We start from the raw sequence: 14,079 nt of genomic DNA on the forward strand, positions 1-14,079 counted from the left end.
GGAATTTATCCATCAATGTACAATTTTGTAAAGACTCTTCAAAACAAAATTTTTTTTTAAAAAAAAACAAAAAAACAAAAACCCGTTTTTTCAGGAATAGTCCGAACACCCGTCATACCAGGAATCCATCGATTGCGACGAACAAAAAAAATTGAGCGGTAAAAAGAATGGAGCTTTCTTTTATAGTTGCTTAAGTTGAGGAAGGCAATTGGGCTGACTGATTGGCAGGAGAAGCTGGTTCTAGTGTAAGGAGAAGCTGCTCTGGTTTATTATAGAGGAATTGGGAAGCAAAAGAGGTGTAGGAAAAGAGCAATAGAGGTGTAGAAAAAGAGCAAAAAAGGCATAGAAATTAGCAAAAAAGGCATAGAAATTAGCAAGTAAAAGAGGTTTAAAAATCAGCTGGTGACGGGATATGTTTGAATCATTAGTTGCCAATTTGTTAAATCGGTTTTTAGGCGCTTACCTTGAGAATTTCGATTCGAAACAGTTGAATATTGGGATATGGGGCGGGGATGTTAAGCTAACCAATCTCAGGTTAAAGAAGGAGAGTTTGGACAAGTTCAAGTTACCAATAGATGTCAAATTTGGCCACCTTGGAGTATTGACTCTACAGATACCTTGGTCAAATTTGAAGGGAAAACCTGTTCAAATCATAATTGAAGATCTTTACTTACTCGCGGTGCCTATAATATTGCAGAATTACGATGCAGATGAAGACGAGAGGCGCAAACAAGCAGTGAAACAAGATAAACTAAAGGAATTAGAGTTTGTTTTGCAAACAAAGAGCCAAGAATTGGGTAAAGAAGATCTTGCAAATGAAACGTTTACAGAGTCATTAATGACCAAGATTGTTGACAATTTACAAGTGACTATCAAAAATATACACATTAGATATGAGGATAAATCGGTATTAACGGAGACGCCGTATACTTTTGGAGCCTCTCTAAAGGAATTATCGGCAGTTTCTACCGACGAAAATTGGCAACCTTCGTTCATTTCCATTACTCAAGCATTTACAAGAAAATTGTTGAAACTAGACAGCTTATCCTGCTATATGGACACTCAATCGCCAAATTTGTTTTCAGAGCTCAATAATGACCAATTGTTGGACTGTTTTAACAGTGCCACCACAAGCAGCGAGTATCTTGTGAAGCCAGTTACTGGTAATGGCAAGCTAACTGTCCATAAAGCAGGAACAACCAAAACCACACCGCATATCAACTCAGACTTGTGCTTTGATGAATTTGGACTAGAATTAAATACTCAACAGTATCAAAACATATTGTGGACAGCTTCGAAATTTCATTGGTATATCAAAACAGAAAAATTTCGAAGACTAAGACCGAAACAGCCACCAAGCGAAGCCCCTAGAGAGTGGTTCAAATACGCCGCTCAATGCATTTTGAATGAGATTCACGAAAATAATTACAAATGGAGTTGGGAGTACATGGAGAAAAGAAGAGATCAAAGATTATTGTACATAAAACTTTGGATGCTTAAGCTTTCTAAAAACTTGGGAGAACTAGAACAAAAGGAATTGGAGAAACTAGAATGGGATCTACCATTTGAGGATATTAAATTTTATAGAGCACTTGCACGGAATAAAATTCGAAAAGAAAATAGCCAAATTGCATTGTATGACACCAACAAGGCAGCACAAAAGAATGAGAATCAAAACAATAAGGGATGGCTTTCAGGATGGTGGAGCGGCAGCACCAGTTATGCGCAAGAGAGCGAAAAGAAGCAAACGTTAGAAGCTGATGGTAGTGATGCTGTTACCGAGTTGTCCCTCTCAGATGAGCAGAAAAAGGAACTCTACAACACAATTGACTATGACGAACAAGCACAAGTTTCAGTTATTGACTTACCCAAGGATTACGTGAAAGTGCGGGTCAGCACCTTTTTAAAAAGAGGTGGATTAGTTATTAGAAAAAACGACGCAAATGAATTAGCAGAGGTTATTTTTGAAGGATGCAAAACGCAATTTTTCCAAAGACCAGATTCTTTCCTTGCGGGGTTCCAAATGCAGGAGTTTAGAATTGAAGACGGAACTGGGTCAAGTATTTATAAACACATGGTGAGCGTTAAGCAAGCTGCCGAACTAAATCAACAAAATGAAAAGGATTCAAACAGTCCCTTTTTCCAAGCTCAATATGAACAAAACCCACTTGACGGTACCGCCGACTCCAGTCTTTCAGCACAGCTAAAGTCTATGACCATTTTTTATAATCCAAAGTTTATTGAAGAAATCATTGTCTTTTTCACGCCTCCAAAAATTCACTTGGATACTATTGGCGCGATAATGAATGCTGCTGAAGCATCGATTGAAGGATTGACCGCACGTACCAGAATGGGTTTGGAATACGTTTTGGAAGAACACAAGACAATAAATTTGAAGCTAGATTTACAAGCGCCCTTAATAATCGTGCCTCTTGATCCTTCGAGCTTTAAGTCACCGGTTGCGATATTGGATGCAGGTCATATCAGTGTTATTAGCAACTTGGTAGAAAGATCAAAAATCAAGGAATATAAAGAAAAGGAAAAGTATACAGATGAGGACTGGAAAAATTTACAGAACCTATTATACGACAAATTCAATGTGTATTTGAATGACATTGAATTTTACGTTGGCAATACCATTAAACTGACTATGGAGCAGTTGTATGCTGATGAGGATTCAAGACCAGCACGTATGTTGAATAATTTGAGTTTGCAGTTTAGTCTTGGTATTTCCATACTACCAGACGCTCAAAATCTTCCAAAAATAAAGGCAGGTGGAAACGTTCCTAAAGTGAGCATTGCCATGAACGATTTCCAGTATAAAACCATTTTGGAAATCATGGATGCCATGGTAGCGGTACTACCCGATGTTACTTCTGATATACCCGACGACAATTCCAGCGTTTTCAATGCTTATGGTAACTATCAACAGAATGACGGGGTTGATGTTGAAAAAACGACACAACTTACCAAGAAGGAGGATAATGATAATGATGTGGATAAAGACAAAGATAAGGGTAAGGGTAAGGGTAAAGATAAAGATAAAGATAAAGATAAAAACAAGGCTGAAGAACAGCGCTTATTTGAATCCGAATTTTGTATTGACACAATCGAGTTGGCTATTTCAAGGTGCATTGATGGTGTTTCACTAAAAGATGAGCCTTTGATTGGCTTGACCGGTGATGCATTACAATTGCACTTATTCAAGACAGAAACTGACCTACATTTGACATTGTCACTTTTAGATATGAGTGTTTTTGACAGAATGGAGACTTCTGGCGTTGAAGAGTTTAAGAAATTGATGTCATCTGATATTGAAGGGGAGAATGATCGAAAATTGTTAGCATTGAGTTTAGTGCGTAAGCAACGAGTGGTTGAGTTCAACAACAAACAAATTGAAGTTTTTGACCAGGAGATAGACCTCCAAATAGCAACTGTCAAGTTTGTACTTACAAGAAAGACTATTTTGGATTTCATAACTTTTTCAATGAATACCTTTACAGATCCTAATGCCAAACCAACACCCGCGGACGCATTGAATCATAATACTGGTGAAATTGAGGAGTTAACGCCACAAAAGATAAATATGAAGATAAAGTTGGATAGCATTATTATGATTTTGAATGAAGATGGTCTCAAACTAGCTACTTTGGAGTTGGACTCTGCAAACATAGATTTGTTTTTACTACCAGAATCAATTGATGTTCAAGGTAACTTAGGAGCGCTCACGTTGAAAGACGACATTATCGGTGATACATTGAAGAACTCAACGTGGCGTAACTTGATCCACATGGATGGAGACAATTTGGCAGAATTTAGTTATAAAACTTTCGATATTCAAAGCGGAAGACCATCTGAAGTTGAATTTAGAACAGGATCGCTATCGATAACTTTTATTGAAAGCTCGGTTAACAGAATACTAGAGTTTTTAAGTCAGTTTATGAAAATGAAGGCTATTTACGATAGTGCTAGAGAAGCTGCAATGAACCAAGCAACCCAACTACCAGCAAGAGTAAAATTTGATATTTTGGTACGCGCTCCTACAATTATATTTCCCTTTATTGACAAGGGAAATGATAAAATAGTTGCTAACTTAGGAGAGATTTATGCGCGCAATGAATACAAGGATGAAATCAATGCAATAACTTCAGGTATCAGGAAAGTCAGCTTGGTTTCCAGCTTTTACTTTGACAACGTGGAGCAGCATTTGAGTATTGTTGAGAATTTGGACATTGTATTCAATGCCGATTGGTCTGAAAATTATGTGCAAGGTGTACCTACATTTGAAATTCAAGGAAAGATGCCCGAGCTAGAAATAAGTTTGACTGAGATGCAAATCAAACTCTTGAGTGAACTCTCCACCTCCATTGGAGACGCGTTCACTTTTGACACTTCAGAGCAAGATTTGAAGGACATTCAAGAAGACGCTCAATTTGCAAATGAGGTTTTAAAGCACAACACAAACAAGGTGAACCCGCAACAAAAGCAAATTATTCAGACAACAAATTCAACTGGAAAACCACCTTTACTTTTACCTCCATCTTCATCTCCACCACCACCCCTGGAGGTGCAAATTCCCTCAGACCATATTATGGTGGACTTGAAGTTTACGGTTCCACTATTAGCGCTTACCCTATACAATAAAACACTTGGATCCAAAGATGTTAGCGAGCTTCTGCTATCCAAGTTCTCTTTGAATGGCCTAAATATCAACTTTGTGAGTGACCAAAGTACTCATTTCAAATCGGACCTAAAGATCACCTCCTTTGTTGTTGAAGACGTTCGAAAGCACACTCAGAGCAAATTTCTTACATTGATTCCTGCAGTAGAAGGTGTAAAAGACCAGTTTGTTTTGAGCGCCAACTCGTCCGGTGACCCTGAGGATAAGAATATAACCATATTGTTGACAGTTGAAAAACCAACCGCCGTTTTGGCTCTCGATTACTTGTTTGAGTTGCAAGCATTTTTTGAACACTCAATGCTGCCGCAAAGACCAGAGCTAACACCCAGAAATTCTAGAAAGTCAGTTGTTCTGATTTCGCAAGGATCAAAGAAACCTCTTGTGAACGAGGTGGCGTCTACTACTTCGAAAGTTGGGTTTTCTATAAACGTAACCAAGCCATCTGTTTTTTTGCTCGCGGATGATTCAAAAGAAGACACTGAAGCTGTTGTTTTCAAAATTGAACAAATATTGATCACAAAACAGAACATCATTTCTTTAGCTATGAGTAACATTGGAATGTACTTAACACGAATGGACGACCCTAGAAATGCCAGTTACAGAATCATTGACGATTTCTCAGTTTCGTTTGCTTATGACGATAGAGGGTCGACTCCAGCAAAATCACGTGCAAGAGTTCAAGCATCGGTCGAGGCTTTGATTTTAAGGGTATCACTAAGAGATATAAGATTGGGTTATGCAACTGTTCAAAGAGCAAATGACTTATTTGCAAAACATCAAGATTTGAAAACAAACAGAGATGGTACCTTTGTTGACAATTTCAAAAAGAAGGTTTCTGAATATGCGCCAAGCATAATTTCATCAATGTCAGAAGAGACAGATAATGTTGTTGCTACGGGCGACGGTGGTGGAGACGAAGAAGGAAAAAGTGTTGAAGTTGACAAAGGCGATGAGGAACTCACCGCCAGTGTTGGCGGGTTGAGATTCGTTCTTATTGGTGCTGTTTCGGAATTACCAGTACTTGATATGAACTTGGAGCCCTTTGAATTGAAAGCTCTCAACTGGTCTACAGATTTGAGCGCAGAATTACATATCGAGACTTTTGTCAACATTTTCAACTATGCCAACTCCTGTTGGCAGCCCTTGCTCGAACCTTGGCCAGTTTCTATTTATGCTTCAAAATTGCAAGATCCAGAATCAAAATTGCAAGTTGAAACCGTCTCGCGACAACTTGCGCAAATCACCATTACTTCAAGGTCAGTTGCACTATTATCTCAAACGCAAACATTGCTTAGCATGGATGAAAAATTGAAACCCAGAGGTCAAGATTACCCATTTGTGATTGTAAATGACACTGGCTTAGACCTTACAATTTGGACAAATGGTAATGAAGAAGCCACGAAAACAGAGATCAATGACCAAGAAAGAAAACCTTGGACTTTTGAAGACTGGAGAACGATTCGTGAAAACTTGGATGCAGATACTGCCAGTACGTTGGGTCTTGCCTTCAAAAACAATGATTATGAAAAAATTAGCGCCATATCTGCCGCTAGAGTGGGCGAGGAGTTGTATGTCCTTAACCCCCCTGTTAACGGTGTACACAACCGCTTAGCTGTAAATATCCAATTGCGTGATGATAATGTTAAAGTCATCAATATAAGGTCTACAGTTTTGATCGAGAATGACGCTGATATTCCAATTGCTGTAGCTACCTTTGATGAGAAAGATTCAATAATCCATATAGAGTCTAAAAAAAGCAGAGCTGTACCAATAAATTTAGTCTACGAAGGCAAATTGAGAATCAAACCGCAGTTACACACTTCATTTGGATGGTCAGAGGAATCGATTGGTTGGAAGGACTTGATGAAGAAACCAATGTCCTTGAGATGTCCTTCAAAAAGTAAGCAAGACTCTTCCGTGTATTATTTCCAAATAGAAGCTGCATTTGATCGAGACGAAACTTTGGCAAGAATATATCCTCATTTCAACTTGATTGTGTCTGCACCGTTGGAGATTGAGAATTTGTTACCATACGATTTCAAGTATCGTTTGTATGATAAAAACTCTAGGAAAGAATGGGCAGGAAGTGTCAAGAAGGGCGTTAATAGTTATGTCCATGTTGTAAGCTTGGATAATTTGTTGCTACTAAGCGTGGAGCCAGAGAATTGCGGGTACAACAAATCTGAGTTTGCAATAATAAACGGCACCAAGACGAGCGAATTTACTCGTGAACAAACAATGGTTCTTCGAGGCAAAAACTCAAATACACTTCGATTGAATATTCATTACCCCAAAAAGCAGGCGGATAGTACTAGTTTGAAAGTTGTTGTTTACAGTCCATATGTCATATTGAACAGATCCAATTTAAACATTTTCGCTAATGAACGTGGAAACATATTCGAGTCACCCAGTAGGGCGAGCGATGGCCGCGAGAATTATCCAACAATGTTTTCGTTTGATAAATTTGGAGATCGGAAGAATCGGGCAACGATAAAAGCAGATGATACGGTTTGGTCACTCCCTGTCAGTTTTGACGCGATCGGACAATCCAATCAAGTGAAATTACAACTTTTGGGACAACAAAAGGAGATCAACTTAGGTATTTCGATACTGGAGGGTGAAGGTAAATACAATTTGACCAAGACCGTGACGGTGGCTCCTAGATATGTACTAATTAACAGACTTGATATGGGCTTAGGTGTAGTTGAGGAAGGATCTACCCAGCTGATAAATGTCGATATGGGTGCTTTATTGCCACTTTACGGACTACGCTGCTTAGACAAGACAAACCTACTCCTCAGACTCAGAAATTCTTCAAAGTGGTGTCAACCATTTTGTATTGACGATGTTGGCCAACTATTTGTGAAGGTTCAAAACAGCGATGAAAGACAGATATTACTCAAAGTTACTATGCTACTAGAGGAAGCTACAATGTTCATACATGTTGAAAATGCCAATAACCAATGGCCTTTTGCGATTAAAAATTATACTAACGAGGAGTTTTACGTCTACCAGAATGACCCAAACATCAATGCCGATGGTGAAGTTGTGAAGAATGATACTCCATATAAACCCATATACTACCAAGTACCGCCAAAGAGTATTATGCCGTATGCCTATGACTATCCCAATGCTATAGTAAAAGAGTTGATCGTGAGGTCCCATGGAAGGGAGAGGTCCGTAAACTTATCTGAAATTGGAAATTTAAGACCATTTAGACTCCCACCAGCCAGTGGCAAAAGTCAAGTTGTTATTGACTTGAATGTTTGTGCTGATGGACCTACTCAAACTTTGGTTATCACAGACTATGATCCATCCAAAAGCATATATAGCATTGCGGAAGAGACTGCTTCTGGTGCCTCTTTGTCAAAAAGTCAAAGTCATTTTGAAGCTGCCAAAATTGAGGAAAATTACACCACTAAGATAGTGACAAAATTTGATGGTATTGGTATCTCTTTGATCAATACGAATGAGGAAGAGTTGTGCTACATTACCATTAAGGGACTTGAGTTTCGATACAATGAATCAAACATTTATCAGACCTACAGTATGAAGTTGAAATGGATTCAAATAGACAACCAACTACATGGGGCTATGTTTCCTATTGTTCTTTACCCGTCAGTGGTGCCCAAGACAGGCGAGGAATTAAACGAGCATCCAGCGCTTTCGGCATCGGTATGTCGAGTAAAAGATGACACCCATGGGGTGCTTTTTATAAAGTACGCAACAATTTTACTTCAAGAGATGACTTTTGACATTGGGGAAGATTTCTTGTACGCCTTAATTGATTTTGCTAAATTCCCTGGAGCTTCTTGGAATAAGCAACAAATTGATAGACTTTGTGAGGACAGTTTGGATATTCCTGAGCCATTGAAACTTAATGATACAAGAGATATCTACTTTGAAGCCTTGCATTTGCAACCAATACAAGCAAATATTTCATTTGTACGTACTGATACAACTGAAGTTGAAGATAAAACCACAGCACAGAATGCTCTAATGTTTTGCTTTAATGTTTTGACCATGGCTATGGGGAACATCTCGGATGCCCCTATTAAATTGAATGCGTTGTTTATTGAAAACATTAGGGTGCCCACGCCGATATTGGTAGATTCAATACAAACTCATTACAAGCAAGCATTCTTTTACCAGCTTCATAATATTGTTGGCTCTGCAGACTTTTTGGGAAACCCGGTTGGCTTGTTCAACTTACTCTCCTCGGGGGTTATAGACATCTTTTATGAGCCATATCAAGGCTTTGTTTTGAATGATAGGCCACAAGAGCTAGGAATAGGTCTAGCCAAAGGAGGACTCAGTTTTGTTAAGAAAACAGTGTTTGGTTTCTCAGACTCCTTTTCTAAGATTACAGGATCGCTTGCTAAGGGATTATCAGTTGCAACCATGGATCCCAAGTTTCAAGAGCGTAGACGATTACAAATGAAAAGAAATAGGGTGAATCACTTTGCTGGAGGAGCCAATTCCTTCTTCGAGTCACTTACTTCCGGAATTGGAGGTATTGCAGTTGACCCCATCGAAGGTGCTAGTGTGGGCGGTACTGCAGGTTTTTTTAAGGGACTTGGTAAAGGTATGATTGGATTGCCTACCAAAACTGCTATTGGTCTTTTTGATTTTGCTTCTAATGTGAGTGAAGGAATTAGAAATAGTGCCACAGTTTTTGATGGCGAAGCTTTAGATAGAGCGAGACTTCCTAGATATATAAACCCCGATGGTGTTATCAAGCCTTATTCAGAGCGGGAAGCACAAGGTCAATATTGGCTATATACTATTGATGAAGGAGCGTTTTACAAGGAGAGATATTTGGCACACTTGCTTCTTCCAGGAGACGAAATGGTGGTTCTTGTAACTTACAGGCAAATCATTCTATTTGATATTAGATCATTAAGGTCGAGATGGATTATCAACTTTGATCAGATAAAATCCATTTCGGTGGCGTCAGCGGGCTTAACGATAGAGTTGAAAAATAGGAATGGCCCATTCATCCCGATTCCCGATAGAAATAATAGAACTTTCTTGTATCAAAAGATAGGCATTGCTGTGAAAGAATACAATAAAAAGTGCCGAGTTGCTCTTTAATTTGCATTAGCCAGCTCAGATATATATATATATATATATATATGTACATAAAAAAAGAGATTCAGAGCAGAACTCACTTTGGTAAAAAATGTTGACGCGTAGACCCATTTGACTTACGGCACGTTCCTATGAAAGCCTCTGGAGTATCCTCTGCTTTTGTTTGCATTTGCACTCTCTTGGCAAGCACGTAGCCTTCTTTTGCTTTTATACACAACCCATCTTTAACTAGTGAAAAATCTCCACATTCCTTTAACTCATCAAGATTAAGGGCAAGGTCGAGCTCATTTGTGTCCTTTAATTCACTGATTTCATTCAAAATTATTCGCTGCTTCTCAGTTATGCGTTTACCCTTTCGCTTCACATTCACATCCATAAAGGTAAAAAGGGGACCCAATGCATCGTATCTTCTCTTGAGTTGCCTTGCCGAGTAATGCGACCATAATGCCTGGCGTTCTTGTTTATCAATTTTTGGGGCAAAACACCTAGTATAAGAATTAGTCAATGGTTTGATATCAACAAAGGAACCATCCTCAATAACTTTTGCCAAAATCTCTCCTCCAATATCCCCTAGTTTAGAAGCTAAACTACTGTAATTATCCGAATCCAAGATCGGTACCGCGCTTGATTGAGCTATAATACTACCATGGTCAAATTTAGTCGGATGCAATGTTTGTACTGTTACGCCGGTTTCAAGATCATCATTCAACAATGCATATTGCAAGGGGGAAGATCCCGAGTACCTGGGCAATAAGGATGGGTGCACATTTATACCGCCATACTTACACCTTGTGATGAACTCAGCGGGGATTAGCTTTCCATAAGAAACAGCAATTACCAAATTGAACGTATTTGAGCTCAACAAGTCCACAATATCACTCGATACTTCTGCTCTAAGGATATCAACATTGTTCGTTTTGGCGTATTCTCCCACAGGAAGTTCAGTATAATTTTTCATATAACGACCTGTTGGTTTGATCAGCCTTGTTATCAACTTGATACTTTCAATAGTTTCCGGATTGTCTTTTTGCAAACCCTGGAGTTTACGTAAACATCGAACACTAAACAGATCGCTTCCAAAGAATGCTATCTTTAATAGGTCATACTTACGGTGTACGTGTACACGTCGTACAAATACTGAATACACTTGAAAAGCTAACCTCATCTCATCTCATCTCATCTCATCTCATCTCATCTCATCTCATTGGTGCAATAGAAAAATTGAAAAACAAAAAACAAAACTGAAAAACCGGAGACGGGATAGGACTTGAGATATCAAAAGGTGGATTTGATAACGATATTGAGGTAACGTAGGACCATGCTGCAGGATACAAGTACAAATGCGCTATTGCATAGTTTAGCAAAGCTTTTAAATGTGACTGAAATGGACGAATCCACTATGAACTTGTGTTTTAAATTGCTAGATGAAGGTGTAGATCCTCAAACATTGGCAAAGAAAATTTTGGAAATTAAGAAAGAGACGCAATTAGTTTAGCTAAACTTTACAGCAGCTGAAGCTCATTCAAATGCGAAGCATGAATGAAGAGACCAACTTTGCTCATTCAAATGCGGAGCATGAATGAAGAGACAAATGCGGAGCATACCATGAATGAAGAGACCAACATTCCTCATTCAAATGCGGAGCATGAATGAAGAGACAAATGCGGAGCATACCATGAATGAAGAGACCAACATTCCTCATTCAAATGCGGAGCATACCATGAATGAAGAGACCAACATTCCTCATTCAAATGCTCCGCTTTCGAATGAGGAATGTTCGAATGAGGTTTAAAAACCGCTCCTTTTCTTTTTCTTCCGTTTGAGCTGGCTTCCACTTTGGGAATTGCCTTGCGATTCTCGGAGCATGCTACTAGTGGTTCGGTTACCGGATTCGAGTTGCTGGGAAAAGGATAAGGCGGTGGTGTTGGAGGAGGAAGGGAACCCAATGTGTGACTGTGAAGGATTCAATTGGCTTGCTTGCGAGTTGGTAATGTTTGATGTCTTTTGTTTTTGTGATCCCGGGTTTAGTGTTTGACTGGAAGCTCCCAAGTATAAAGTAGGTTCTTTTGTACGCATTTTGGATTTGTGGCGCTTAACAACGCCAGTGGCATCGATTGGCGTGTTGGAGTTGGAGTTGGAGTAGTCATCCCAGCTATCAAGCAATTGTTGAACAGAAGATGAAGATTGTGCCTTTGCCACTTTGAACCTATCCTCAAAATTGGCAGAGTTTCTTAAACATTTAATCAAGGATAACCCAAGAACAATTGCCGTGTTTGTTATCGATACTTTTGAGCTGGAATGGGAGTAGTTTGTCTCAAGTAGATGGAATAGACTGATTATGTGATTTTCAGGTGGTGTTGATGCATTTTTTGACTGCAATGGTCGTATTAATGAATTGTATACAAGGTTCTTAATTTGAACGTTATTTGTGATTGAGCTAGAATGCAAGTCGGAGATCATATCGTCCAAGTCGTGTATATCCAGAAGTCCAAGAGGTATACATTCGTCGAGATAATATAAGGAAAAATAGCCACAAGAATTGTCCATATCGGTGGATTTATGGATTTGGTTGAATTTCTTGTTGAGCTCCAAAGCATATTTGTGAATCAGCTCAATCAGCTGCTCTTCAGATGCATGGTCTTGATTCGAAATCGAAATTTTGTGATGGATATTTTGCATTCGCCGTCGTCCTCGAAAAGATAGGTGGAGATGTTCTGGCTCTCTGACAAAGGCATGTCGAGTAATTTCACTGTCGTGAGCTTCTTTGGTGCCCCTTGTAAGGAAACACGTTTTTAGTAACAAGTTTGGAGTTGAATGTAACAATAGTATCGTTTCTTTTTTCTCATCGTTCCACATTGTTGCTAGCTGCTTAGTAGAGTCAACAAACTCGTTGATCAAATAGGGATCTCGTAGACTGCATGGTCTGCCATCTTTATATCCGAAAGTGAGTGTTATGATTAAAGGACTCACTTGACTGTAAATATATATAAGGTAATAGTCCTCCCTATGCAAAACATCAAACTTGAGGGACGGGTCATTCTCATTGAGGAAATGTTTCCAAGAAAGTACTCTTTGCAAGTTATTTTTCTCAAAGTTAAGCCATATAAACTCTTTAGATGTCAAAAGAAACGCTTCATTTTCTTGAGTACAAAAATGTCTGATTCTTGACCAAGTGTTCGACGTAATTAACAATTTGGGCGATGTCATCGTCACATCCCCACGTAGGTAAAGTTTCAGAATTTTGGTTCGAGTCAATAGCAAAATCGTGTCGTTATCACATGGCCAGCAAATATTTATCCAATTGGAGAACTCGTCAGCGTCACAACTTGACAAGTTCAAATCCATTTCATTTGAGTTGAGCTTCCGCACCTTTGTAAGCCCCTTACTCAATTGCCAAGTAGTTAGTCTGCCATTGACATCCACCAAGGCCAATTTTCTATAATTTTGTTGGCAAAAGCACCCATGAGCAAATATGGATCCTGTTCTTGCAGATTCTTCAAAGTTTATTTTTTTTACAATTTTAACCTTGAGCCTTGTACTGCAATCTGAAAGCTTACACGTAATAATAGTAACATTAGTGTCTGTTCTCACAAGAAGAACAACCTTGCTTGTAATGATTTTTGAAGCAGAAACTTCAATTTGTTGAATTCTTTCCAAAAAGTCCACCTGGAACGGATCGATAAGCTGGATTGATTTTGATTCATTTTCCTGTGATATCAAGGAGACACACATAACTGATCGTGACTCACCATAAACATAAGCCAATGCATTCAGCAGCTTGACTGATTTGTTTTCGTTGTTGCTGTTGCTGTTGCTGTTGCTGTTGCTGCAGACCTTGAACAATTTAAACAAGTCTCCACAATTGGGATCATAAGCCATACTTGAGGTAATAGCTCTTGTTTCAACTTTGAAAGAAGACGCTATTCGATTTGGAATGTACTCTTTTGACAAAATACTATCCAAACTATTCCCAAACCTCACAATTTGTTCATCAACCGAGTTTGTACTGGTAAGCACCTTTATGGTTTTTTTATCCACCGTGAATGTATCAGCAAACTCTCTGTGCCTTGGAAAGACCAGTTCAAGCTCTAAATTGCTCATTTGAAATCCATCTCCTTCATTCAAGCACAGAATAACATTGCCATCAACACCATAACTTAGTCGAGTCCCCAAACCTCTCTTATGGGGCCACATTCCCTTACAAAATTCCCATCCAAAGCCCCAATGAGATGAGATGAGATGAGATGAGATGAGATGAGCTTCTTCAATTTTACAATTGGTAGCTCAATTTTTCAATTTTTCAACAT

The 14,079-nt window shown here is 38.9% G+C and overlaps 3 protein-coding genes across 3 annotated transcripts; 1 reads left to right on the forward strand and 2 right to left on the reverse strand. All coding sequences in view use genetic code 12, as the record gives it.

The window, feature by feature from the left end:
* Nucleotides 1-412: 412 nt before the first annotated feature.
* VPS13 (membrane morphogenesis protein) lies at nucleotides 413-9,775 on the forward strand (the record flags this gene model as incomplete). The annotated part of the gene is made up of 1 exon (XM_049322708.1): nucleotides 413-9,775. One exon carries the CDS (start codon nucleotides 413-415, stop codon nucleotides 9,773-9,775), a length of 9,363 nt encoding a protein of 3,120 aa, XP_049181298.1.
* Nucleotides 9,776-9,848: 73 nt separating this feature from the next.
* On the reverse strand, nucleotides 9,849-10,730 carry FMT1 (methionyl-tRNA formyltransferase; the record flags this gene model as incomplete). The annotated part of the gene is made up of 1 exon (XM_049322709.1): nucleotides 9,849-10,730. The coding sequence occupies one exon, from the start codon at nucleotides 10,728-10,730 to the stop codon at nucleotides 9,849-9,851; it is 882 nt and encodes a 293-aa protein (XP_049181299.1).
* Nucleotides 10,731-11,560: 830 nt separating this feature from the next.
* KGF56_001573 (uncharacterized protein) lies at nucleotides 11,561-13,966 on the reverse strand (the record flags this gene model as incomplete). Its single annotated transcript, XM_049322710.1, has 1 exon — nucleotides 11,561-13,966. One exon carries the CDS (start codon nucleotides 13,964-13,966, stop codon nucleotides 11,561-11,563), a length of 2,406 nt encoding a protein of 801 aa, XP_049181300.1.
* Between the last annotated feature and the right edge of the window lie 113 nt (nucleotides 13,967-14,079).

Source organism: Candida oxycetoniae, assembly GCF_023343755.2.
Source record: "Candida oxycetoniae strain CBS 10844 chromosome Unknown scaffold1, whole genome shotgun sequence".
In the NCBI taxonomy this organism is placed as follows: Eukaryota; Fungi; Ascomycota; class Pichiomycetes; order Serinales; family Debaryomycetaceae; genus Lodderomyces; species Lodderomyces oxycetoniae.